The sequence below is a fragment of the Capricornis sumatraensis genome, chromosome 4 (assembly GCF_032405125.1).
Source record: "Capricornis sumatraensis isolate serow.1 chromosome 4, serow.2, whole genome shotgun sequence".
Classification (NCBI taxonomy): Eukaryota; Metazoa; Chordata; class Mammalia; order Artiodactyla; family Bovidae; genus Capricornis; species Capricornis sumatraensis.
In genome coordinates, this window is record NC_091072.1 from 126528112 (window position 1) to 126555417 (window position 27306).

At 42.6% G+C, this 27306-nt stretch overlaps 1 protein-coding gene across 1 annotated transcript in view; it reads right to left on the minus strand.

Moving 5' to 3' along the window:
- The window catches only part of BMAL2 (basic helix-loop-helix ARNT like 2), a 95915-nt gene extending 75699 nt beyond the window's left edge, over window positions 1–20216 (minus strand). The window contains exon 1 of the mRNA XM_068970208.1: window positions 20078–20216. Coding sequence (XP_068826309.1) covers window positions 20078–20216 — 139 coding nt within the window. The remainder of the gene's footprint in view (window positions 1–20077) is intronic.
- Window positions 20217–27306: the final 7090 nt, after the last annotated feature.

The following is a 27306-nucleotide window of genomic DNA, read 5'->3' on the forward strand; positions in this document are numbered from 1 at the left end:
AGAATATACCAAAGTCAAGTATTAGAAAATGCATCTGCTGATATGAGTCTGATCAGTAAAACTGGACTTCTTCAGAACAAATTTTACCTTCTTGTACATCAAACAAAATGCACACTAAATTGACAGAACACCTACCAGACCAAAAACCAGATACCTAATCATCATGGACCATCTAGAAATGCAGATTACCCAGAAAATTCACAGGAGGGATGAGTTTTAGATTCATTGATATTTCACAGAAGCCTATCAAGACATTTATCCACGAGTCCTTACTACACTTGGAAAAGGCAGGCAAGTAAGTGTTCCATGACTGCCTTTCCTGTGTTTCAATCCAAACAGCCAAATGAACCCTGAAGAAAAGCAGATATTTAGCCAGACTGGTCTTAACTGAAGCCAGCAGAGTAGCTTGCTCAAAATGGGGGCTCATACAGGGTGTTGAGATACCACAGGTATCTCAGGTATCAGGTAATTTTCCAGATTTCCATCCAGTCTCTTAGATAGAATTTGTCAATAGAGCCTTCACAGTTCAAACACCCCTACTCCTTTTGAAGAGTACTCAATTACAGACCCCAATACATGCCTTCCTATTCAGGAAGAACTGTACCTGGGATGACTTTTTCCACAATCTCAGCCTCAGTCACCATGGAAGAGGAAGAAAATCTGACCTCTGATTCTGACCACTTCTACATGGGTCTACCTACAGGAAGAAAAATGAAGGAAACCACACTGACACACCCAGACAAGGTCTTCTGAGGCAGACACTTTGCATTCAGAAATAAACTGGCGTCCTGCTTTTACATGTCCAAAAATTGGCATCGAAGGTCTCTCCCTATGATGGCATGTTGTGCCACTGACACCTCCACTCTTCTTCTGCTTACTGAAACATGTGACACCTTTGGCAAGAGGGTGAAGTTTCAGGGGTTGATTGAAGCTGCAGTTATAAGAAGTAATTTATTTTCTTCAAGCTCTATCCAGTTGCTTCACTTGAAGAAAGCTCTGCGTGGTTAGGTAAGTGTTAGTCGCTCATTTGTGTCCAACTCTTTGTGATCCCACAGACTGTAGCCTGCCAGGCTCCTCTGTCCATGAAATTCTCCAGGCAAGAATACTGGAGTGGGTTGCCATTTCCTTCTCCAGGGCTCGTATAAGGGAAAATAGAATTGGATGCCTCACGTCCAAGGGAGCCCCTAGGCCTGTTCATTATCAGAGTGTTCCTCGCCTTTGTAAAGCATTTCTGACTGCCAGATTGTTTAATTGTGAGACATTCAGGGACCATTGCTCTTCTGATCTTATCATATCTAATATGCACCTCAAAGATCTTTCCTTTGGGATAGATGAAATTTAATCTAAAGTCAGGGGTGTTGGAATTTTAACCTGACCTGTGGAGCAGAGAGATTGAAAATGCTTAACTCTTGCTTGATACCCACATTGCCTGACTTCCTGGGAGTCTGTCTGGCCCCTTTCCATAAACATTTTGTTTTCAATCCTTGTAGCTCTTCAGCAGAAACTTATTACACTATCATCATAAGAGAAGTTGGAGAGTCACAGCTTCACCTATTTTGACAGGCTTCTGAAAGTGAAGGCTTTGATCTCCATCACCCAGAGAATCTCAGAAGCATCTCTCCTTTTTCTGCTACCCTACCTCATACAGAGCTCTGAGGAGCTCCTCAGAGTGAGCTCCTTCTCAGATAATGGGCACTCTCTACTTAGCTCATTAACAGGCAATGTGAGGCAGTTATAAGAGGATACAATTCTTCCTTAGCACCTACTTAGATGCTGTTATAGAGTGAACGCATCCTACAAAATTCATATGATAAAATCTAATCCACAATGTGATTATATTTGGAGATGGGGCCTTTGGGTGGAGCCACTCAAAGATCCTGAGAGTGGAGCTCTCAAGACGGGGATTGTTGTTGTTTAGTCACTAAGTCATGTCCAACTCTTTGCAACCCCTGGACTGCAGCACTCCAGGCTTCCCTGTCCTTCTCTATCTCTCAGAGTTTGCTCAAACTCAGGTCCACTGAGTCAACGATGCCATCAAACCATCTCATTCTATGTCACCCTCTTCTCCTCCTGTTCTCAATCTTTTCCAGCATCAGAGTCTCTTCCAGTGAGTCAGCCTGTCAGATTAGGTGGCCAAAGTATTAGAGCTTCAGCTTCAGCATCAGTCCTTCTAATGAATATTCAGGGTTGATTTCCTTTAGGATGGACTGGTTTGATTTCCTTGCGGTCCAAGGGACTTTCAAGAGTCTTCTCCAACACCACAATTCAAAAGCACCAATTCTTCAATGTTCAGCCTTTTTTATGGTTCAACCTAGACAGGGTACTAAAAAGCAGAGACATCACTTTGCTGACAAAGGTCTGTATAGTCAGAGCTATGGTTTTTTCAGTAGTCGTGTACAGATTTGAGAGTTGGACTGTAACGAATGGGAGTAGTGCTGTTATCAGAAGAGGCTGGAGAGCTGGCTTGCTGTCTTTCTGAGGTGACAACAAGAAGCTGGCCAGCTGCCCCACCACAGCACTGTCTCCAAAACCCAACCACACTGGAACCCTGACCTCAGACTTCCAGCCCACGGACCATGAGTAATAAATTTCTGTTGTTGACAAAAAATAAAATAAAAATGATGTTTATGAGCTTTATGAATATGGAAAATGTTTATGTACTGTTTAATTTAAAAAGCAGCATGAAAGACACAGAGACTACATAAAATCAAGAAACAAAGATAACTATTGGGTTGGCTAAAACATTCATTCGAATTTTTCCATAACATCAGATGGAAAGCCCCGAATGAACTTTTTGGCCAACCCAATATTTTCAGGGGAGAAAAAAATCTAGAAGGAAACACAGTGAAAGCTTTTCAATTATTTTGTCTGAATGGCCAATCAAAGCTCTTTTTTCCTTTCTACTTTCCTGCATTGTTCTAAATTCTACAAGTATCATGTCTTACTCTTGTAAGACATATATACAGCTCAGAAAGAAAAAAGAAAAGAGATTTTTTTCTCTCTCTCAGAAAAAATAAAAGAGAAATAAGAAAGCCTTTTAAGTGAACAATGCAAAGAAACAGAGGAAAAGAATAGAAGGGGAAAGACTAGAGATCTCTTCAAGAAAATTAGAGATACCAAGGAAACATTTCATGCAAAGATGGGGTCAATAAAGGACAGAAATGGTATAGACATAACAGAAGCAGAAGACATTAAGAAGAGGTGGCAAGAATACATAGAAGAACTGTACAAAACAGATCTTCATGACCCAGATAACCTGATGGTGTGATCACTCACCTAGAGCCAGACATCCTGGAGTGTGGAGTCAAGTGGGCCTTAGGAAGCATCACTATGAACAAAGCTAGTGGAGGTGATGGCATTTCAGTTGAGCTGTTTCAAATCCTAAAAGATGATGCTGTGAAAGTGCTGCACTCAATATGCCAGCAAATTTGGCAAACTCAGCAGTGGCCACAGGACTTGAAAAGGTCAATTTTCATTTCAGTCCCAAAGAAGGCTAATGCCAAACGATGTTCAAGCTACCACCCAATTGCACTCATTTCACATGCTAGCAAAGTAAGGCTCAAAGTCCTTCAAGCTAGGCTTCAGCAGTATGTGAACCAAGAACTTCCAGTTTACAAGCTGGATTGAGAAAAGGCAGAGGAACCAGAGATCAAACTGCCAACATCTTTTGGATCACAGAGAAAGTAAGAGAGTTTCAGAAAAACATTGACTATGCTAAAGCCTTTGACTGTGTAGATCACAACAAACTATAGAAAATTCTTAAGAGATGGGAATACCAGATCACCTTCCCTGCCTACTGAGAAACCTGTATGCAGGTCAAGAACCAACAGTTAGAACCTGACAGGGAACAACAGACTGGTTCCAAATAGGAAAAGGAGTACCTTAAGGGTCTTGAGGTTGTCACTCTGCTTATTTAATGTATATGCAGAGTACATCATGTGAAATGCCGGACTGGATGAAGCACAATCTAAAATCATGACTGCCGGGAGAAATATCAATAACCTCAGATACATAGATCACACCACCCTTATAGCAGAAAGCAAAGAGGAATTAAAGAGTCTCTTGATGAAGGTGAAAGAAGAGAGTGAAAAAGCTGGCTTAAAGTTCAACATTCAGAAATCTAAGATCATGGCATCTGGTCCCATCACTTCATGGCAAGTAGATGGGGAAACAATAGGAAAAGTGACAGATTTCATTTTCTTGGGCTCCAAAATCACTGCAGATGGTGACTGCAGCCATGAAATTAAAAGACACTTGCTTTTTGGAAGAAAAGCAATGACAAACCTAGATAATGTATTAAAAAGCAGAGATAGTACTTTGCCTACTAAGGTCTGTATAGTCAAAACTATAAGCCCTGGAGGAGGAAATGGCAACCCACTCCTGATTCTTGCTTGGAGAATGCCATGGACAGAGGAGTCTGGCAGGCTACCACATAGGGTCAGCAAAGAGCTAGTGACATGACTGAAGCGACTTAGCAAGCATGCATGATTTTTCCAGTAGTCTTGTACGGATACGAGAGCTGGACAATAAAAATGGCTGAGCACCGAAGAATTGATGCCTTCAAACTGTGGTGCTGGAGAAGACTCTTGAGAGTCCCTTGGACAGCAAGGAGATCAAACCAGTCAATCCTGAAGGAAATCAGTGGAAGGACTGATGATGAAGCTGAAGCTCCAATACTTTGGCCAATACTGACGCGAGGAGCCAACTCATTGGAAAAGAGCCTGATGCTGGAAAAATTGAAGGCAGGAGGAGAAGGGGACAACAGAGGATGAGATGGTTAGATGGCCTCACTGACTCAATGAGTTTGAGCAAACTTCAGGAGACAGTTAAGGACAGGGAAGCCTGGCATGCTGCAGTCCATGGGGCCACAAAGACTGAGTTGGACATGACTGAGCTACTGAACAACAACAGTAAGTAGATCAATATGGCTGGATATAGCGTGAAACAGGAGACCAAGCTGGAAGAATAGACTGTGTTGGTTTGTGGGGGGCCTTGGATGTCTCACTAAGCAGTTTGAGTTTGATTTCCAGGTACCAGAGAGCTAGTGAAGTTCCCTAGCACTGCATCTCAGTCCCCTACATTTCTTGGCTAGTTATCACTAAAGCAGGAGGCACATTTGCACTGTTTTCCAGGAACTAGTTTCCCATTATAAGCTATAAGTTTCATCTTAATGCATTCCACATTTGCCCAACCTGAATGGCTCACTTCTTACATGGGTTCCTATTTATTTCTGTAATGAAGATTGTACTTAAAGCTATTCCAGCCTGCCTGGGAAAAGGCTTTGGTGCCAAGCATGGACAGGGAAAACCAACAACCTTTCACAAGGGAATTAGGGCCCCATCTAACAATGATACAACATCAACGTATCACAGAAAAATTCACTTCTCCTACATAAACTAGAGGGAGGAAATTCTATTCCTTTGGCCTTGACTTCAAAAGTAGCAAGATGTCTAAAAGCTGGAGAACCAAAGCAGAGAAAAGAGGTGGCTTTACTGGTCCAAGATCAGTCAATTGCTAGGGAGTTGTGCAGAAAGTCAAGAAAAGGAATAAGTAATATCTATACCATTCAGCAATTGACTGTTGAACAACATGGGCTTGAAATGCAGAGGTCTACTTATACTCAGATTTCTTTCACTAAAGACATACCAGGGTACTAAACAGTCCGCAGTTGGCTGAATCCATGGATGCAGAACCATGGATACAGAGAGCGGACTATAAAGTTACACATGGATTTTTGATTGTATTGAGGGTCAATGCCCCAACCCTCGCTGTTGTTCAAGGGACAACAATAATAAAATAATGCTTCACAGAGTACATGATGGGTAAGAAAGAAGGAGACACCAGAAGAGGTTGAAAGAACAGGCAGTTGGCTAGAATGTTTGTGTACAAGACCATGGTCAGTAGGGAAAAGTTCAGAGGTAAAGCATTTGCAGCTGATTCAAGGGCTGAGTAAGAGGTGCCCAGGGATCGCCCAGGTGGTGCACTGGTGAAGAATCCAATCCACCTGTCAATGCAGGAGATGTGGGAAGATCCCCTGGAGTGGGAAATGGCAACATCACTTCCGTATTCTTGCCTGGGAAATCTCATGGACAGAGGAGACTGGTGGTCTTCAAGCCGTGAGGTCGCAAAAGAGTTGGACATGACTGAGCACAAACACACACACAAGATGTGCCCAAGGAAGCGCTGCAGTGCAGTGAGGGCAAGGTATGTTGGGAAAGAGAAGAAAGACCAAAGTTGCCCAGCATGACATCGGGGGATGGCAGGAGAGGAAATGTCAGAACACAAGGGGCAGCCTCCTGGGGGAGGGCGTTAAAATAAGGATAGAAGATGGCTGAATAAACAGAAAACCTAAATGAAGGTACAGGCATATCTCATTTTATTCCACTTTCCATATCTTGTGTTGTTTTTGTTTGTTTGTTTTACAAATTGAAGGTCTGTGGCAACCTTGAATGGGCAAGTCTATCAACACCATTTTTCCAATAGCTCATTTCATGTTCCTGCATCACATTTTTAGTAATTCTCACAGTATTTCAAACTTTTTCATTATTATTAAATTTGTCACAGTGCTCTGTGATCAGGATCTTTGATGTTGCTATTGCAAGATCGTGACTCACTGAAGGACCAGACAATGGTTAGTATTTTTCTAATAAAGTGTTTCAAAATTAAGGTATGTACATATTTTTAGACATACTGCTATTGTACACTTAGATTACAGTAGAGTATAAATGTAACTTTTCTATGCACTGGGAATACCTGGCTGGAATTACTGGCTCAGACAGTAAAGACTGCCTGTAATGCAGTCTTTAATGGAGACCTGGCTATAAGGGAGACCTGGGTTCAATCCCTAGGTTGGGAAGATCCCCTGGAGAGGGGAATGGCAACCCACTCCAGTATTCTTGCCTGGAGAAGTGCCATGCACAGAGGAGCCTGGCAAGCTACATGGGGTTGCAAACAGTTGGACATGACTGAGTGACTGACACACACACACACATGTGTACACCCACTGGGAAACCAATGAATTCGTGTGACACATTTTATTGTGATATTTTGCATAAGGCAATAATGCAGTGGTCTGGAAAGAAACCTGCAGTATCTCTGAGGCATGCCTCTCCGTAAGTGACAATGGGGAACAACATCGGGAAATAGCAGTGAGCCTCAGACAAATGCCAACTTCACTTTCTGCTTCTGAAATACACGAGAGTCATCAGCTTCCACAAACCAATTGACAAATGGTCAGTTCCTTCAAGTTTGGCCTGACCACAATACAGATCACCTCAGAATTACTGCACTGAAAAATGAGGAAATTTCCCCCCTATCAAAATGACTTATTCTAATAAATTACTATACCCACAAGGGAGCCTTGAAGAAGCGAAAGAGGTGAAAAGAGAGACACTCTTAACAGTTTCATATACTTCTGGTGAAAATGATGACTAGCATAACGTTTCTAAAAGGAAATTTGGAAAACTGTACCAAGGGAAACAGATATTTATATCCTTTGGCCCATATATTCTACTTCTTTGAGTTTATCCTAAAAATATTAAAGACATAACATAAAGGCTTTTGTACATGGAAATGAATAAAAATATTTCAACAGTGTATACATGAAAGCAACCTAAAGGTGTCAACAAACAAGGGAACAACTTCAAAACCAGAGTGTAACCCTGTGATGGACCACACTGGAGCTTTTAAATACAATATTTTCTAACTATTTATGAAATGGCAAATGCTATGTGTCATTGTCATTGTGCTAAGTCACTTCAGTCATGTCCAACTCTTTGCGACCCTATGGACTGTAACACATCAGGCTCCTCTGTCCTTGGGATTCTCCAGGCAAGAGTAGTAGAGTGGGTTGCCATACCCTCCTCCAGGGGATCTTCCTGCCTTCAGATCAAACCCGCATCTCTTATGTCTCCTGCATTGACAGGCAGGTTCTTTACCATGAGTGCCACCTGGGTAGCCCCAGTATATGCTATACAAAATATTACATTTTGTATGACTTTTGGGGTTCTTTATTGCCTAAAAAAAAAGTATATGAATAGAAGATTTGAGGTATACTAAGGCCAAAAGATGAGAAGATAATTGCCAACAAAAAGGTAGAGTGCTGCTCACAGTTCCTAAGAGGAAGGGGCATGCCAGGCCACATGGGGCAGCACCAGGGCCAATCAAGAAGCAGAGGGAGGGGGGAGTTTGTGGGCAAATGTCTCTATTGTGGTTTCTATGGGAGGGAATGGGCAAGACAGGCTGAGCAGTATTAGGACTGGCTAGTTTGAATGACTTCAGCAGCCCATGGAGCATCGGGGTTACACCCAGCTGTCTGGTACCTGGCCCAGGGGCATTCAGGATGGGTGGATAGCAGGCCAGTGTGTGAGATCCTAATAGAGGAGGTGGCTGGGGTGTGGGCTCTGAATTGGCTGGTCTGTATTTGAAAAGTGCACTCACAGTTAAGTTGTTGACTCTCAATGGGCTCATCCTGGCAGGGGCAGTCCCTCCAGCATCAGCAATGCCCCAGATGTCAAGGCATCAGAATATAGAAAATAAAGAATATGTGAATGTGTTTATTTTCCTTCATTTAAAATTGTTTAAAAATTAAAAATTTCAAATTTTCTACAATTAACTCATATTATTTTTTAATTTAGAAAAAGTAAATATTCCCCTCAAGGTTCTCTGTTATTCATAAGCCTTGGGTATTTCTTTGAAAGGATAAATGTATACCACTATTTGAAGAGTAATGTATGCAGCCCTTCTTACATTGTTTTTTAAAACCAAAGAGTGAATACAGACTGCTGACGCCACTAATTTGGTGCTGCTGAAGATATGAGAAGGTACTGAGCCACTTACAAGGCACATTCAATGTTTTCCTAAAGAGAAGGAGCAGGGAGTTTCTAATCAAATATATAGGAGTTCAGATTGACCCTTCTCCTGAACCATGGGTGAAAGAGAGGTCTACCAGCAAAGTGCTTAAGAAAGAGTTAAGAACAAACTTTCCACAAGCGTTATCTGCCTATAGAGGATTCCCTTTGTTGCAGAGGTGGAGAGGGCAGTTAACTATTGATTTCAGACAGTGGCAGCCACATTGGATGACTGATTGAAAGCATCCATCAGGTGCCATGTTTAATGCTTTGGGAAGAACTGTGACACCCCAGCGTTCATAAAGGGTTATTGTTGGTGGCAGAGAACAGCCCCCCGTCTGCCAAAAGCACTGCTTCTTTTTATTATTATTATTTTTAAGTTGTCCGTTGCCGCAGGGCGCTTTCTCTAGTTGCAGCAAGTTTCTTCATTGTGGTGCAGGGGCTTCTCACTGCAGTGGTTTCTCTCTCTGTGGAGCACAGGCTTTAGGTGCACGGGCTTCAGTGACGACAGCATGCAGGTTCAGTAGTTGTGGCGCATGGGCTTAGCTGCTCTGCAGCACGTGGAATCTTCTCTGACAAGGGATTGAACCCATGTCCCCTGCAGTAGCAGGCAGATTCTTATCCACTGGACCACCAGGGAAGTCCAACACTGCTTCTTCATGGGGAGAGACTAAGTGACCTGACAACCTGTACTGGTTTCTGAGGGAAGAACTTCCTGACTGTGTGGACTTCATGGAGCCCAGCTCAAGTTCAGCCCCCACTGCAATAACACTGTTCCCCATACAACGGCAACCCACCACCTTCACCGACCAGGGGACTGAATGGCCATGAGCTGGTACCAGGCACGGCAAGGGCACTTCGGTCCAAGCCCCCTCATCTCACTGTGTGCCTCTAGGTGAGTGGTTTACTCTTTCTGTGGATTGCTCATCTACAGAATAGAGATTATGATACAGACTAGAGTTACCTCACAGAGCTTTAATTTTAAAAAAGGAGATAAATATTGAAGCCTCTTGGAATCTATAAAGTTTTGCTGGACGGATAGTAGGTAGGACATTAATTACTTATCTGAAATGGGTATAATGGGCTTATGGCCAAAGGGACACCAAAAAGCATCTCTCTTTACCCTCACACAAATGGTCACTGAGGTCCAAGTCAAATTCAGGGGCAGCTGCAGAGCTATTAAGAGATTAAATCATAGGTATTGTATCAGATAATTCAGGTTTCTGCATGAAAACCCTCTTATAATTTAGTAAACAAAAAATTTCTCCTACCCCTTCTGAAGAAGGTAACGTGAGACATTGATCAACGACCAAACACATATTCAAAACTGTGATTTTGCTATGAAAACTTTTTTTCATAGCAAAAAAGCAGAACACTATGAGACTACTCAATATGAAGTCCCCTAACAGTATGATCACTGCCCCATACCTTGAGTATTCCATTCCACTGCTCAAAGTCAACTGTGGCTCCCCACTGAATTTAAGTTGAATCAACTGAACTACAGTTGATTTACAATGTTGTGTTAGTTTCAGGTGCATAGCTCCCCACTGAATTTAAGATGACATGAAATGAAAGTGCCTGTGAGCCAGATTCCAGGCCACTCTCTTATTCATGACCCAGGCAGCAGCCACAGGGCACCAAGCGACAGTCCCCAGTCATGTCACATTGCTCCCTGGCTCTCTTCTCCAGGCATGCCCATAACTGGAAATGCCTGTAATCCAGCAGCACCTTGTAACTGACACCATCATTGAGCTGATCCCACTTCACTGTAATTATCTCATCACCAGTCCATCTATCTCACCAGACATAGCTCCTTGAGGCCAGAGACCATGTTTGTATTAGTTTAACATAATCCTTGATATACCACCCACATTCAATAATTGAGGAAATGATGGAATATTCTATTGCTAGTATCAGGTCAAATCCTTACCTATTGGGAAAACATTAGGTCTCTATTTCCTTCTATTTACTAAAATTAATCTGTGCTGGATGAATGAGTTAAGTGTAGGAAAATAAAATCATAAAAGTATAAAATAAAATATGTGGATGTATAAATAATTTTAAAGTGAAGACTTTCAAAGTATGATGTCAAATGTAAAAACTGGGAAGGAAATGACTACATTAAAAAGTTAAAATTTCTATATATCAAAACCACCATAAAATTAAGATATGAAAAAACCAGGGAAATGTTTCCCATGTCCTTCCCTCTACCCCAATTCAAGACACATGTGACTTGCTTTTAGTCTTTAACCATTTGTCTGCATTGTCTAGACTTCATATAAATAGAATCATATGACATATTCTTTTGAGTTGGGCTTCTTTTCCTCATAATGTTTTGAGATTCATCCATGTTGTTGTATGGTCTTATTGTTGATGTATGTTCTATTGAGTTGGCATCATATTTTGTTTATCCATTTAATTCATTTGTTGATGAACACTTAGCTTATTTCCAATTGCAGGCTATTATAAATAAGGCTGCTACAAACATTTGTGTACCAGTCTTTGTGTAGGCAATGTTTTCATTTATCTTGGGTAACTTCACAGACATAGGATGACTGGGTGGCAAGGTAGGTACATGTTTTGGGGAAAACTGCCAAACTGTGTCCCTAAGCGGTTGTGCCTTTTCACATTTCCACCAGTATCAGTCTGACTTTCAGCTGCTCCATTCTCACCAACAATTGGCACCTTTTAAACTATCCGTTCTAAAGAACAGGTTGTGTGATGAATTACATAGTTATCCGTGTACTTTTAAGACATTTTTATTATTTGAAAAGTTTACTTCTTGGAAGGCCAAAAAGTCTCTTTACAATTTCTATCCATCATCTCCATGTCTGATAAGTCTAATAAGTTTCAGTTCAGTTGTATACTTACTTTTGTGCGAGGCACTGCATTAGAAGCTAGAGAGGATGCAAGGATAAGTATGACATGCCATTCACCCTCAAAGAGTTCAGCCAGATAAGAATATGCATGCTAAGTCACTTCAGTCATGTTTGACTCTTTGCGACCCTAAGGACTGTATCCCGCCAGGTTCTTCTGTCCATGGGATTCTCCAGGCAAGATTACTGGAGTGGATTCCTATGCTCTTCTCCAGGGGATCTTCCCAACCCAAGGACTGAACCCACATCTGCTATGTGTCCCCTTCATTGGCATGCAGGTTCTTTACCACTAGTGCTACCTGGGAAGCCCAGTAAGTACGGACATAACCCAAATGCAAGGTAGACTGGAAAGTGTCTTTCGAGAAATCTGGGTCACAGCACTCCGTAAAGGCTTCAGGAAGGAGGTGGCAGCTTAGACAATTTGTATGGAGAATGGTTGGTAGCTTTAGTCACTAAGTCATGTCCAACTCTTACAACCCCATGGACACAAGGCTGTACCCAGGCTTCTCTGCCCGGGATTCTCCAGGCAAGAATACTGGGGTGGCTTGCCATTTCCTTCTCCAAGTGTATACAGCATAGAACTCTTCAAGCTTTGATGGCTAACCATAATATAGACACTTTTGTCCTAAATCCTTCTCTCATCTAAACCAAGCCATGTGATCCTTTCAAACATTACCCATAGGTTGCCTTATCACTAGCTAGCTCTCTTCTGAATATACTTTGGTTAAAAATACTTTGACGTGTGGGGTGATTGGTATTCAACATCCAAGAGCTGTCAGGTCCACAGAGAGGAGAACAGAACTTTGATGGATAAGGTTCTGATTATACTCTCACTATTTATAAGACTGCATTAGCTTTTAGTTTACATATTGGGCCTTCACTTTAAACTGTTGATTCATTTGCTTATGTAACTTTAGAACTGTAACTGACATGAGAGATGATCCAGTATAGCTCCCTCTTTTTCCAAGAAAGAAACAGAGTCTCATAGTTGATTCAGTTCCTTGCCCTTTATCATACAGCCACACACTGATGTAGGAGGGGCTCCTGACTCCCAACAGGGCTTTTTTGGAGTAAACCTAAACTTGTCTTTTCTACAGGCTGTTGTTAAGTCACATCTTTATCATTTTAAAGACATACGTTTTGTTTTACACTTAGATGCTGGCCCTTTTTTTGGCTAAGTTTCATCTTTGATATCACCCTATCAACATCTTTTTGGATTCAGATTCTATCTACCAGATTGACTAAGCCTCCTCAAAATATGCCATCTGCAAAAGTGACCAGCATGACATTTACATTTTCAAACCAAGTGTCTGGCTGGTGTGTTGAACAAGAAAAAGGGAGGGGGAGAGGAGGGAGTTATTCACTGTGACCAAATACAGCGTAGGCAAAGTGAGATCCAAGTCAGAGTCACAGAAGTGAGCACAAGGTTGACACTAGGGAAGAGAGAGGAATGCTATAGTGGGCTTGGACAACCACTCAGCAAACAGGAGAAAGGATCCACTTTGGGGTGGAGAAGCAGTCTGGGAGTAGGATAGTGAACAACGCAAGGGTGTCAGGGAGCTGTGCGGATTAAGTTGTGTTCATTGCATGGGCTATCTTGAGCCTTCTGGCTTAAAATGGGCCAAAGGGGAATCTGGTTTCCCACATGACAAATCCCTCCTACTAGGAAGGAGGGGCCGAGGCTCTCCCAGACCTGCTCTGCACAAAAGGCATTTATATTCCAGAGCGCGTGTGAGGTGAGGCATGAATTTGCTTACACCATTCCCATCAGACTAGGTACTAAAAATGGCTTTAATATAAGAAGGTGTCCTGGATTTCCTGCAAGCTTCTCTATATCTGATCATGAGGGTGTGGCATTCAGGGTGGAACACATACCAACTGCATGGGTGTGAATGGGAGAAGCAAGATACAGAGGCATAGAAACTTTAGAGCTTCCAAACCTTGGAATGAACCCAAAGACCAGTTCCCCAGTTTGCAGCACAGTAGGTACAACATGTAGAAAGGGCATGGAAGGAGAAGAGCTAGTCTAGTCCCTATTGGGCTAGTCACCTGATGAGCAGAACCTGTCAGCTGTGATCCCAATACCTCTGCATATCATGCCATCAGTGCACATTCATCAAGCTACTACAAAGCGGACACCATGCTCCAGAGGCTGGGAAAACATGGTGACCAGACTTCTTCCTCATGGAACTGGAAACTTAATCAATCCTCCTGTGTATCCTGGGGTTCAACTGGTATTAACCAGCTTGAGTGCTGCTGGTGGTACAGGGAAATGGGGAAAAAGGACAAACTATTGGGGAAAGGTATCATTTATGAATTTCAGTGAATAAAATCTGGTACCTGATCTTAAAGTGTTAAGGTATGTAGCCCACTCACTTTCTGGATGACATTCAATGCCAAAGATGTTATTCCTATAGACTTTCACAGTTCCTAAGTTCATTCATTAATGTGTTGTTTCTCATCTGATGGAATGGGGAAGTGGAAAATTCTCCTGGCTAATTCTTTACGTACTATTTGATTCAACTATAACAAAGCACTGCCTTTTAAGGTTCTTTTTTGATCTGAGGGAAAAAAACTTTTTGTTCACAAATATAAAAATTTATTACAAAATATTTGGAGAAAACCCTAAAATATAGATATATCTGATTTTAACTTTTAATAAAAGGTCAAGAGGAGGGAAAAGGAACAAAAGAAACCATCCTGTCCAATTCATTCACCTTACAGTGGAGGAAACTGAGGTTCAGAAACAAGACGCCAGCTGTGTGTTACACTACCATTTCAATAAAGGAAACAGAAACAGGGACTTTCCTGGTCCAGTGGGTAAGAACCCGCCTGCCAATGCAGGGGACATGGGTTCAATTCCTAGTCAGAGAGCATCCCACACATCCTGGGGCAGCTAAGACTGTGAGCCACAACCCCTGAAGCCTGTGTGCTCTAGAGCCTGTGCTCTGCAACAGAAGATGCCACTGCAATAAGAAGCCCACACACCACACCATCGCCACGGCTAGAGAAGGCCAGAGCACAGCAACGAAGACCCAGCACCGCCAAAATAAATAAATGATTTAACTAAAAAAACAAAACCGTCCTTAAGTACAATAGCCTCTTTTGGAGAAACAGTTCTCATTCATTTCCCACTCAACCACTGCAGACTTTTTTTTTTTTTTAAACTAAACCAGTGCCACTGGGAGAGGAGGTTCTCCCTTCCACAAGCTTTAAGCAAGCAAGGGGAGTTACACCGTTGCACCAAAATGTTGAGGAATGCTATAAACACCGTGGGTCTGGATTTCAGGAAGACATTTTTTTCAAAGATGGAGAGTAGAGAGTTACTTTAAGCCTCCAACACGGTCTTCAGAACAAAACAAAGATGGATAAGAAGAGATTTTAGGCAGGAATGTCAATTAGGCAGCAACCACTGCAGTGAACCAGACTGAACAGGAGAGACGAAAGGGGGGATGAAGTCACTAGTGCGACCACAGCGGCTGCTGCTGTCACTACCCCCACTTCCACCCCACCACAAATGAATAATCTTGCACTGAATCCTACACACCAGGCAGTAATCTTTTTATACCTAATTTTGCACAGTCCTCATAACAGCCCTATGGTGAGAGTTTACCATGTGAGGAAACAGATTCACGGAAATGAAGTCACTTGCTGTGATGGTCTTTGTGTCAGCCTGGCTGGCTACAGTCCTCAGGCACTCAGTTAGATATGAATCTAAGTGCTGCCGTATTTTGTAGCTGTGATTAAATTCCATAATCAGTTGTCCTTAACAAGGGAAACTGTCCTAGATTAGGGTCAGGGTTAGAGTTAGGGCGAGGGTTATCTAGAGCAGTAGTCCCCAGCCTTTTTGACACCAGTTTCACGGAAGACAATTTTTCCATGTATGGGGGGCAGGCATGGTTTAGGCAGCGATGTGATTGATGGGGGCAGCAGGTGAAGCTTCACTCGCTCACCCTACCTCACCTTCTGCTGTGAGGCCTGGTTCTTAACAGACCTTGGACCAGTACCGGTCCACAGCCCAGGGGTTAGGGGCCCTTGATTTAGAGTTATCCTAGACAATCTGGGTGGACCTGATTTAATCAGTTGAAAGCCTTAAAAACACAGCTGAAAGTGAAAGCAAAAGCGAAACTGTTAGTCACTAAGTTGTGTCCATCTCTGCCACCCCATGGACTGTAGCCGGCCAGGCTTCTCTGTCCATGGAATTCTCCAGGTAAGAATACTGGAGTAGCTTGCCATTCCTTTCTCCAGGAGTTCTTGCAGACCCAGGGATTGAACCTGGGTATCCTGCATTCCTGGGGAATTCTTCCCCACCAGGTTTCCCTAAAGAAGAAGAAACTACACCCATGGATAGCTGCTTCAGCCTGTGCCTGAGAGCTCTAGCCCACCTTTCCTGATGGCAGGCCCTATGAACTCCAGTCCTGTGACCTGACCTCACATTTGCATAAGCCACTTCCTTGTAATAAATCTCTCACTATACATATCCCTTATTGGTTCTGCTCCTCTGGTTGAACCCTGACTGATACACGTGCCAAAGATGACCTAATTATAAGATGAGAGAGCTCAGATTTTCTCAAAGCCAAAAAAGGCCAATATTCCACACTCCCTCCTCAAATAAGTTCAATTTTAGACATCAGCACATCGCAGAAATGGCACCTCCTCCAGAGGTCTATAGGCTTCCCTACAGAAGAATCCACCTGCAGTGCAGGAGACTTGGGTTCAATCCCTGGGTTGGGAAGATCCCCTGGAGGAAGAAATGGCAATCCACTCCAGTATTCTTGCCTGGAGAATTCCATGGACAGAGGAGCCTGGCTGGCTACACTCCATGGTCTCACATAGAATTGGACACGACTGAGCAACTAACAGGTTCACTTTCACTTTCCCAGAGGTCTAGGAGGCATGGCAGACAAGGATAAAAGTTCTGGAGGCCAGTCTGTTTGGATTCTGATCCTGGTTTAGCTACTTACTATGGAAATTTTACCTTGGGGAAGGCACTTAAAATCTCTGTGTCTCAATTTCTTCATGAGAAATATGCAACAGGGACTTCCTTGGCAGTCCAAGGGTTATGACTCCATGCCTCCAATGCAAGGGGCACAGGTTCCATCCCAGGTTGGGAAACTAAGATCCCACATGCCATGCTGTGCAGCCAAAAAAAGAAATACGTACATAACCATGCATAAAATAGATGGCTGGTGGGAATTTGCTGTATGACTCAGGGAGATCAATTACGGTGCTCGGTGACAACCTAGAGGGGTGGGATGAGGTGGGAGGTGGGAGGAAGGTTTAAGAGGGAGGAAGCGTATGTATACCTATAGCTGATGCATGTTGACGTGCGGAAGAAACAACACAATATCGTAAAGCAGTTATCCTCCAATTAAAAATAATTTTTAAAAAAGAAACATGAAACAATAATAGTACTGCTTTATAGATTTGCTGAAGATTTGTGAATTATACCATGTAAAGCATTTAGACAACTAGCACATAGTAAATATTAAGAATTATTAACTATTTAGAAGAACCAAAAGGTGAGAATCATCCATGCTAAGCTTTTGAAATGGGGCAAAGAGGGAACAGAAACACCCATGATGACTATAAGTAAATCAGAGTCGTGGGAAACCATTCAGTTGTGATGCAGAATGTAATCAGAGTGATATAAGTACCTAACAATGCTACCCTGGTGATGACTATTCCAGAAAAGGCCAACCTTTCATAGGCATTATAACCTAATCCAGGGATGGGCAAAAGCAAGAAAAAGCAGCTCATCAGAATTTGTTCCACACTGAAACAGAAAATTCCCCTAACTTGGTCCAGGACTTATCCTCAAGAGTAAGATGAATGCAGGGTTCAGCTTTTTCAACATCAGCAAGTTTCTCCAAAAGGCACAGAAACAGTTTTGATGAGCTATTCCCGCATCACTGTTACACAGGCAAATACAATTCTTGCAGGTTATGAGTACACAGAAAACAGGCTGTAGACTATCATCGTGATCTGTACTAGTCAGGCATGACTTGATATGTCAGATTCGATACAGAACCTACAAAAGATATCATGGTTCCTCACCTCTAACGTATCGACAAAATAAGACACCCTCAGTTAACTCTGACAAAAAGAATTCATCAGAGTTCACAAAAGTATTTATGTATCTTTTCACCCAGTGGTGATTATTCTAGATAGAAGAAAGACCTTTTAAAAGGGGGTGAAAGGAGAAGCACTGACTTTGCAATAAGAAAATGTTAAGGCCCTACAAACTGAAACACAGTATGAGTTTAAAAAGTAATAAAACCCAACACACCATTAATGACTTTAATATTATTTATGTATTAACATACCATAGTTACAATGATGATCAGAATCCAAAGCTGCCTTCAGGCTCTTCCAAAACAAGCAGCTAACAAAAAATTATTTAAAATCTCTTGATAAAGAATTTGTCCTAGATGTCTTCTGAAAGTTGAGGTGTGAATCCGAATGTTCTTCTAAGATCAGGCTGCATGGTTTGTGACCCACATGTCCCAGAAGTAGCAATGGTTACTGCTGAAAGGAACTGATAGGCCAAAAGTGCTAGTTGAACTCAAGTTGAAAGGTAAAGAAAAGAGAATTGTCTTAAAGAAGCCACTAGCCTCAGGATGCATGGGAAATTGGGTTTGGTCTCTCTTTTCTAGGTCAGTGTTGTTGCCTGGATGACTCATTAGAGAAGAGATGGCCTCCCTAGAAGGCCATACGGTTGTCTCCACAGTAGTGTGAGCATGGCCTACCTTTGGGTACCATGTATAAGTCAGAGAGGAAATCCAATTCTCTACCCAGGAGGTTGAGGAGAGAAATAAACATAAAGCTGGCAACTGTGTTCAATTTTTCAATCAAAACTGTTTCCTAGATTTTGACAAAACAATTACTAATCGTCACAATCTTCTATTCATTTTAAACATATATTGATCTCTGTTCTGTAAAGTGTTCAAGTCTGCCCATCGTATACTGATCTCTTTTTTACAGTCTATAAAATACCTATACTTTTGTACCATCCAGGCTTAACGACAATCTCTTCTCCCTCTCTTCTCCTCTCCTAAGAAGAAAAGATGAAGAGGTATTTTGATGTACGTAAGTGTTTCTGCTTTTGAGTAACTTCTATGCCAGAGATCCTCTGCACTGAGTCTGAATCAACAAACATCTTCTGATGTTATCACACACAGGCGTTTGCAGGAGTGCTCTTTTAGGAATGTGTTCAGACGTGCATGGCAATGGAGTCCTTTTGGTTTATAAACCTTCACTGCTTGTTTTGGAAGGCAAGGCTGATAGTTCTGTTCAGTCCTGCACCCTGGGGCTGCATAGGAAGGGTCTGCAAGGAGGCCTGGAGCACATGGCCATAAGAGGAGGACATCAGTGGCCATTACACTGGACAGTGGATGGAAGTCCAGAAACCTGCTTCCCAGCAGGCTGTAGCAGGAATAAATGAGACAGCACCAGTGACGGTTTTAAGAAGAAGCAGTGTGAAATGGATTTAAAGATAGAAGCAGCTACTTTTTTTCAGAGAAGAGAGGATGGGCGAAAGTAGTGGCCCAGATGCACCTGGAGGGAAAGCTAAGACCATGTAACTAATCATCTGGCAGGAACCAGGACCTCTGATGTTCTTCTTTCTGGTCAGAAATATGCTACAAGTAACATTTCAGGGTGATACAACTGGTCTCTTGCTGGCCAGGGACCAAAAAGAAGGTGCACGGATCTTTCCTTCTGGAGCCTGTAACTCAGGTTTTCCTCATTTGCTGTCCTGCCACATCACAGGTGGGAGGGCAGTGCTGGGTGGCATTAACAAGGCAAGGACAGGTCAGTTCTTCCGTTCCCACTTTTCCCAGCCAGACCAGCACCAGTTCTTCCAAGCACATCACTGATGTTTTCCATATACACGTCTAATCTCTGTTGTCGATGACCCTCGTTGCTGCCTCCACAAGTTATCTATCCTTCAATACTAAACTTGACCCCTTCTCTGAAAGCCAACTCCCCCACAAACTAGATATAATTCTTCCCAAATGTAGGTGGAGAGGCTCACTCCTAGCAGTTAAACCATAGATTGTGCTAGGTTCTGTCTTTACAACACATATTTTGGCCGTTTTTCATCTCTTCTTTTATAAGCTCTTTAATCCTTCTGCTTGTTTCATCCGTTTCTTTCTCTCTGTTTGCCTAGAACAGCAATATGCTTTATGAACAAACCAGCCCTGTCAGCACCTCAAACCAACAGTCACTTACAATCAAAAAGCTTGGTTAGGTATTTAATAAGTGCAAGGAGGTGAAGACTGTAAAGATGAGCCAGGTCCTACCCTGCTCTCTTAGGGATGTGCAACCCAAGAATGGAGCTAAGATACGTACCTAAACAAGCTATGGCAAGTGGGCACAGGGTTCTCGTAGGCACGCCAAAAACTACAGTGAGGAAATAGAAGGGAAGAATCATTTCCATCAGCGGGTAGGAGAAGTTCTGGGAAGGGTTCATGAGGAGAAGGAAACTCATCTGTTGAAGGTCAGATTTCACTAGCTTGGAATCGTCTCATTTAATTGTCACATGACTCTTCAAGTTAGGTAATTTTTTACCGCCATGTTATAGATGAGGAAATTGGGGCTCAGAGAAGTTAAATAATTTGGTCAAGGTCACAGAGCTAGTATATTAACTGACACCCACGCTCCCACTCCTGGAGTAGGCAATGGAAACCCACTCCAGTGTTCTTGCCTGGAAAATTCCACGGACAGAAGAGTCTGGTGGACTACAGTCCATGGGGTTGCAGAGTTGGACACGTCTGAGCACGCACACACACATACTCCCACTGGGTCCAAAGTTCATGCATTTTCCTGCACCAGCTCTTCTGTTCCAGGGGTAGAAGAAACACAGTGACACCTGAGCTCAGCCTTCAAAACTACAGGAGAGCCCCTACAGGCCCATCTGCTCCAGTCTAGGAGCAGCCAACAGCCTGAGGAGAGGCCTGGACCACACATGGGAAGGCAGACGCCCTCACATAACTATGTTGGACATGTAAAGGAGAAGCACTGGAGCGGTGCCGAGAAAGCAAGCCAGTGGATGGTTCTCCACTTCCCCTGTGCTATGCTTGGAACAGAGGGCAAAGTGTATTTCTTATCTAAGTAAAAATATTAATGGGACTTCCCTTGCAGTCCAGCGGTTAAGACTCTGGGCTTCCACTGTAGGGGGCCTGAATTCAGTCCCTCATCCAGGAACAAAGATCCCACATGCTGTGCAGTAGGGCCAATAAATAAATAAATAAAATTAATTTAAAAATAACATTTAAGAAATTCAATAAAATATTGTAAGTAAAACATTTTGAATGTATTGGGAATTGCTGTTTTACGGCAATCGTCTTGACCCTCAACTGTAAATCTCCTATAATGCAAACCTGGGCTTCCCTTGTGGCTCAGCTGGTAAAGAATCCGCCTACAATGTAGGAGACCTGGGTTGGGAAGATCCCGTGGAGAAGGGAACGGCTAGGAATGGCTCCCCACTCCAGTACTCTGGCCTGGAGAATTCCATGGACTGTATAGTCCATGGGGTCGCAAAGAGTCGGACAGGACCGAGCAACCTTCACTTCCATGTCACTGTAATGCAAACCAGGTTGAGCGGAAGAAGGATTCTCTCTGTACTTCCTTTTCCTTCAGTCTTCCTTGTTTCTCTCTTTCTGTAAAGATACTATCTAGAGATTTAAATCATAAGATTAAAGAGAAACGAAATCCCAGAAATTTACTGAGATAAATGACAAATTTCCGATCACCCTCACCAACAACTAAGTATTTTCAAATGAGAATTTTAACATTATACACCTAGACTGATTTAAATATGTTAATTAGTTTCAAAGCATTTTAAGTTTAAAAACTGGGGGCTGGGTAGATGAGACACTTGCCTCTTGCTGGCTCACTGAGACCCTGGTGGTGCTGATGTTGACTAACCACCCGGATGCCAGGCACCGAGGTTTTCAGCCCAAGGCAACTGAAATTGGGGCTATTGAATGACATCTTATTATCTTGTTTATGATATCCTGAACATTATGCAAAGGAAGAGATTTCAAAAGGATGCTCTAATTAATGTTCACCACACAGAAAGAGATCATGCTTTTTCTTTTTTTTTTGTCTGTGCTGGTAATTCTTTGTTGTTTTGTCTGAGCTTTTTCTAGTTGTGGAGCACGGGAGCTACTCTTCATTGTGATGTGTGAGCTTCTCACTGTGGAAACTTCCCTTGTTGCAGAGCGCAGGCCCTAGGGTGCACAGGCTTCAGCAGTTGTGGCTTGTGAGCCCGAGAGCTCAGGCTCAGTAGCTGTGGCTCACAGGCTTTAATTGCTCTGTGGCAAGTGGAATCTTCTCAGACCAGGGATTGAACCCATGTCTCCTGCACTGGCAGGCAGATTCTTATCCACTGTACCATGAGGGAAGTCCAGACCACGCTTTTCAGAATCAAGAAGTCTACAAAGACAGACATATAGATCAATGGAACAAAATAGAAAGCCCAGAGATAAATCCACACACATATGGACACCTTATCTTTGACAAAGGAGGCAAGAATATACAATGGAGTAAAGACAATCTCTTTAACAAGTGGTGCTGGGAAAACTGGTCAACCACTTGTAAAAAAATGAAACTAGATCACTTTCTAACACCGCACACAAAAATAAACTCAAAATGGATTAAAGATCTAAATGTAAGACCAGAAACTATAAAACTCCTAGAGGAGAATATAGGCAAAACACTCTCAGACATAAATCACAGCAGGATCCTCTATGATCCACCTCCCAGAATTCTGGAAATAAAAGCAAAAATAAACAAATGGGATCTAATTAAAATTAAAAGCTTCTGCACAACAAAGGAAAATATACGCAAGGTGAAAAGACAGCCTTCTGAATGGGAGAAAATAATAGCAAATGAAGCAACTGACAAACAACTAATCTCAAAAATATACAAGCAACTTATGCAGCTCAATTCCAGAAAAATAAACGACCCAATCAAAAAATGGGCCAAAGAACTAAATAGACATTTCTCCAAAGAAGACATACGGATGGCTAACAAACACATGAAAAGATGCTCAACATCACTCATTATCAGAGAAATGCAAATCAAAACCACAATGAGGTACCACTTCACACCAGTCAGAATGGCTACGATCCAAAAATCTGCAAGCAATAAATGCTGGAGAGGGTGTGGAGAAAAGGGAACCCTCCTACACTGTTGGTGGGAATGCAAACTAGTACAGCCACTATGGAGAACAGTGTGGAGATTCCTTAAAAAATTGCAAATAGAACTACCTTATGACCCAGCAATCCCACTGCTGGGTATACACACCGAGGAAACCAGAATTGAAAGAGACACATGTACCCCAATGTTTATCGCAGCACTGTTTATAATAGCCAGGACATGGAAACAACCTAGATGTCCATCAGCAGATGAATGGATAAGAAAGCTTTGGTACATGTACACAATGGAGTATTACTCAGCCGTTAAAAAGAATTCATTTGAATCAGTTCTGATGAGATGGATGAAACTGGAGCCGATTATACAGAGTGAAGTAAGCCAGAAAGAAAAACACCAATACAGTATACTAACACATATATATGGAATTTAGAAAGATGGCAATGACGACCCTGTATGCAAGACAGGAAAAAAGACACAGCTGTGTATAACGGACTTTTGGACTCAGAGAGAGAGGGAGAGGGCGGGATGATTTGGGAGAATGGCATTCTATCATGTATACTATCATGTAAGAATTGAATCGCCAGTCTATGTCTGACGCAGGATACAGCATGCTTGGGGCTGGTGCATGGGGATCACCCACAGAGATGTTATGGGGAGGGAGGTGGGAGGGGGTTTCATGTTTGGGAACACATGTAAGAATTAAAGATTTTAAAATTTAATTAAAAAAATAAAAAAAAAAAGAATCAAGAAGTCTTTCCACAAGGAAAAAAGTATACTGAAATCACTGTTTACTAATATTTTGGCTTTCCCATGTATTTTAAACATTAGATTTCTTTTTTCCCTGGAGTAAAATTCTAATGCGTGGCAGTCCCTACCCTTCCTTCTCCCCTGCGTCTCTCCTCAGCTCCATCCCTCCTCAGCCCTCCTCCGACCCGCCACCGCCACCGCCACCGCCACCGGGGATCAGCTCCCCTCCACTCCCCTTCTCCACCCTCTCCATCCTCTGTATTCAATGTTTCTCTGCAGCTCTTTCCCTCTCTCCTCCTCTCTCTTTACTCCAACCCTTCTCTCACTCCTCCACCTTTCTCTCTTTTCCTCTCGCTTTCCTCCCCCTAAAACATGTCAAAAGTCATTTTTAGCCCATCTTGGTTTATCTTGAGTAACGCACATCAGACTGAAGGACTCGGACAAGACGAGCAGTTTATGCACAGTGGACTAGGAAGTGACTTTCGATATCTGAGTCACAAAAGTGAATTTAAGCCACTACATAATTGCAGAACTACCCGTCATAAGAGTTGGGTATGATAACTTCACAGGTGAAAACAGGGGATGGTAAAAGTGGGGGAAGGGAAGGTGAGAAAGTTGCCCCTTGGATGCCTAAACCCAAGACCAAATCTGGCAATCAGCCTTGGTACATATGCTGCTCTCTCGAGAATGCCTGCTCCCTAACTCCAAAGATTCTGGAATCATTTACCAGAAGGTGCCAGTCACTTGGCATGGCAGCTTGCTTAATCTTGTTGTTTACCATCAACCCATCAAAAACAAGTGAGCAGGCAATCATGTTAGGTACCAGCTGATTTTTGGTGGCCATCTTCAAAACCAGCTCCCTCAATGTTTTCAGCAGTGTAATCAAACCATGGGGATTTTTTTCCATATCACTATTTTAGATTTTTTTTTCCTTTGGGCTGCACTGCATGGCATGTGGGATCTTAGTTCCCAGACCAGGGATTGAACCCAAGCCCCCTGCAGTGGAAGCAGAGCCCTAACCACTAACCACTGGCCCACCAGAGGATTCCCTGATTTTCATTTTATTGTGAAGGCCTGAATGTCAATCTGCCTAGGAAAAAGGAATATGGAGGGATTTTGTGCCAGGGGGAAAAAACCCGTGGCCCTGGATTCTGACAGAGAGACCTGTTTTGTTTTTTCCCTCCAGGAATGGGAGAAGTTGCAACAATAATTCGCCCTCTTTAGACAAAGAGAGTGTCCGGCAGTGAGCACACTGCCCATTAACCATCCAAGCAGACAGGAAAGAAAGAAGAGCAGCCCAGCCAGGAGCCACAGAGTTTAACTTCAGGTGTGTTTGTCAATTTCTGGCTACAGCTTCAGTTTTTTCACCTCATCGATGAAAGGGAGATAGTATTACCCACATCACAGGGCTGGTATGAGGCCAAGAAATGCCTGGTACATAACAGGAGCTCAATAAACGCTGGCCCTCTGAGGCCCCCTTGGAGACTTTGTTCCTCTTACCAAAAAAAGATTAAATTTGATCACCCACAAATTAACATCTGGTATCCAGCTAAATAGCAATAAACTCTTTGTCCAAAACTTGTCATTAAGACTTACCTGGTATAAGCCATATTTTGAATTAGCAGGTGTGTTTTCATACCCTCCTTTTTCAGAAAAGCCCAAATATTTGGCCAATTTTAACTTGAGTGCAACAACACACTTGAGTGCAACAATACTTTCTTAATAGACACGAGATTCATTACTTTCAGAAAGCAAATTGAAGCTGTAAATGAAAAACAACTATATTAAACTAACATTTATGGAGTACTTACTATTTCCCAAGAACTGTGCTAAGCACTTTATATATATATATATATATATACACACATCTATATCTCAGATGAACTTATTTGCAAAGGAAAGAGTCACAGATGTAGAGAACAAACTTATGGTTACCAAAGGGGTGTGTGCTAAGTTGCTTCAGTCATGTCTGACTCTTCGGGACCCTATGGACCCACCAGGCTCCTCTGTCCATGTGATTCTCTGGGGAAGTGTACTGGAGTGGACTGCCATGCCCTTCTCCAGGGAATTTTCCTGACCCAGGGATCGAACTCACATCTCTTACGTCTCCTGCACTGGCACGTGGATTCTTTACCACTAGCGCCCCCTGGGAAGCCCAAAGGGGAGTGGAATGTATTTGGGAGACTGGGATTGACATACATTCACTACTACAGGTAAAACAGATAACTAATTAGAACCTACTAGAGTGCACAGGGAACTCTGCTCAGTGCTCCGTGGTGACCTAAATGGGAAGGAAATCTAAAAAAGAGTGGATATATGCATATATGTAACTGATTCACTTCTGTCGCACAGCAGAAACAAACACAGCATTGTAAAGCAACTATACTCCAATAAAAATGTTTTAAAAACAAAGAAGAATACAGTCCCTGGATAACTTCATAGAGCGAGCCACTCTACTCTCTAGTTAGACTTTCATGTACATAGAACAATTCTTTTTGAAGTCTCTAAAGTCACCTCAGCTATATTCTGGCTAATAAAGGAGGGTGTAAGATGTTTCCTAAAGGATAGCATATCTTTAAAAACATATTCAAGAAAATTAGTTAGCCCAGTGAAGGAGAGGGGTATATTGGTCATGAGGGCCAGTTGCAAAAAGAAGGGTGCTTGGGGCAGAGGAGACTACAGAGCCAAGGGAAAGGGGCAATGGTCCAAGGAGCTCTCAAACAGCAACACAGGCTTGGAGACAGGGAGCTCTGGAAGATGAAGAGGCAGGACTCAGGATGAGGCTGCAAAGGCTGGTCAGATGCCCGAAAGACTTGAATGGTGGGTTGAGAACCTTGAACTTTTTTTACATAGGAATGGAGAGCTATTGAAGATCCTATCAAAGGAGGGATAGGATAGTGCTCTGCTACCTGGACAGAAGGTGGGTGTTCAGGAGGCCCAGTCAAAGGCGGAAGTGAAGCAGCCATCCAAATAAAGTGTGATCAGAGTGTGACCTCCAGCAATGGCAGTGTAGAGAAGATGGGACAGAATTAAGGTCTGTGTAGTCACCCTACGGGGCATAGAAGAGGGGGAAGTAAAACAGACTCTCAGACTTCTGGATTAAAGGAGAGGACCACAACTACGGCAGGAGAAAGAGCCATTGGGATGAGGAGGGAGATGGCAGGCACAGTATCAGACACACTGGGTGAGATGTCACCATTTGTGCCAAAGCAGGTCATTAACAGCTATCCCTGTCTAGAGCTTAAATAGGGCATCAGAAACAAGGATGCAGATTCCAGGGAGGGTGGGCACTTATGTAGACACCCAGTGTCCGCAGACATCAATGGCCCAACATGGCACAGTAAATGCCAGGAGAAAAAAAAGAGGAAGGGAAAAGGGAGGTAGAAATCAGTCAAAATCACAGGGATGTGAAACACTGATGCTTCTCTCCAGGCTCTTCTTAGGGGAAAAAAAAAAAAAAAGCAGAGAAACACACATGCTGAAGACTTTTTAGGGAGAAATGGTGAACAACAAGGAGCTGAAACTATTACAAAAACTTAAAGCAAAACTTTTGTCCAAAATGACTCTTGTAATCTCTACACTAAATTTTATCAGTAATAAAAGCATATCCAAATGAAAAATATATATATCTCATTCAATTCTAACAATCCTATAAGACAGATACTAAAATT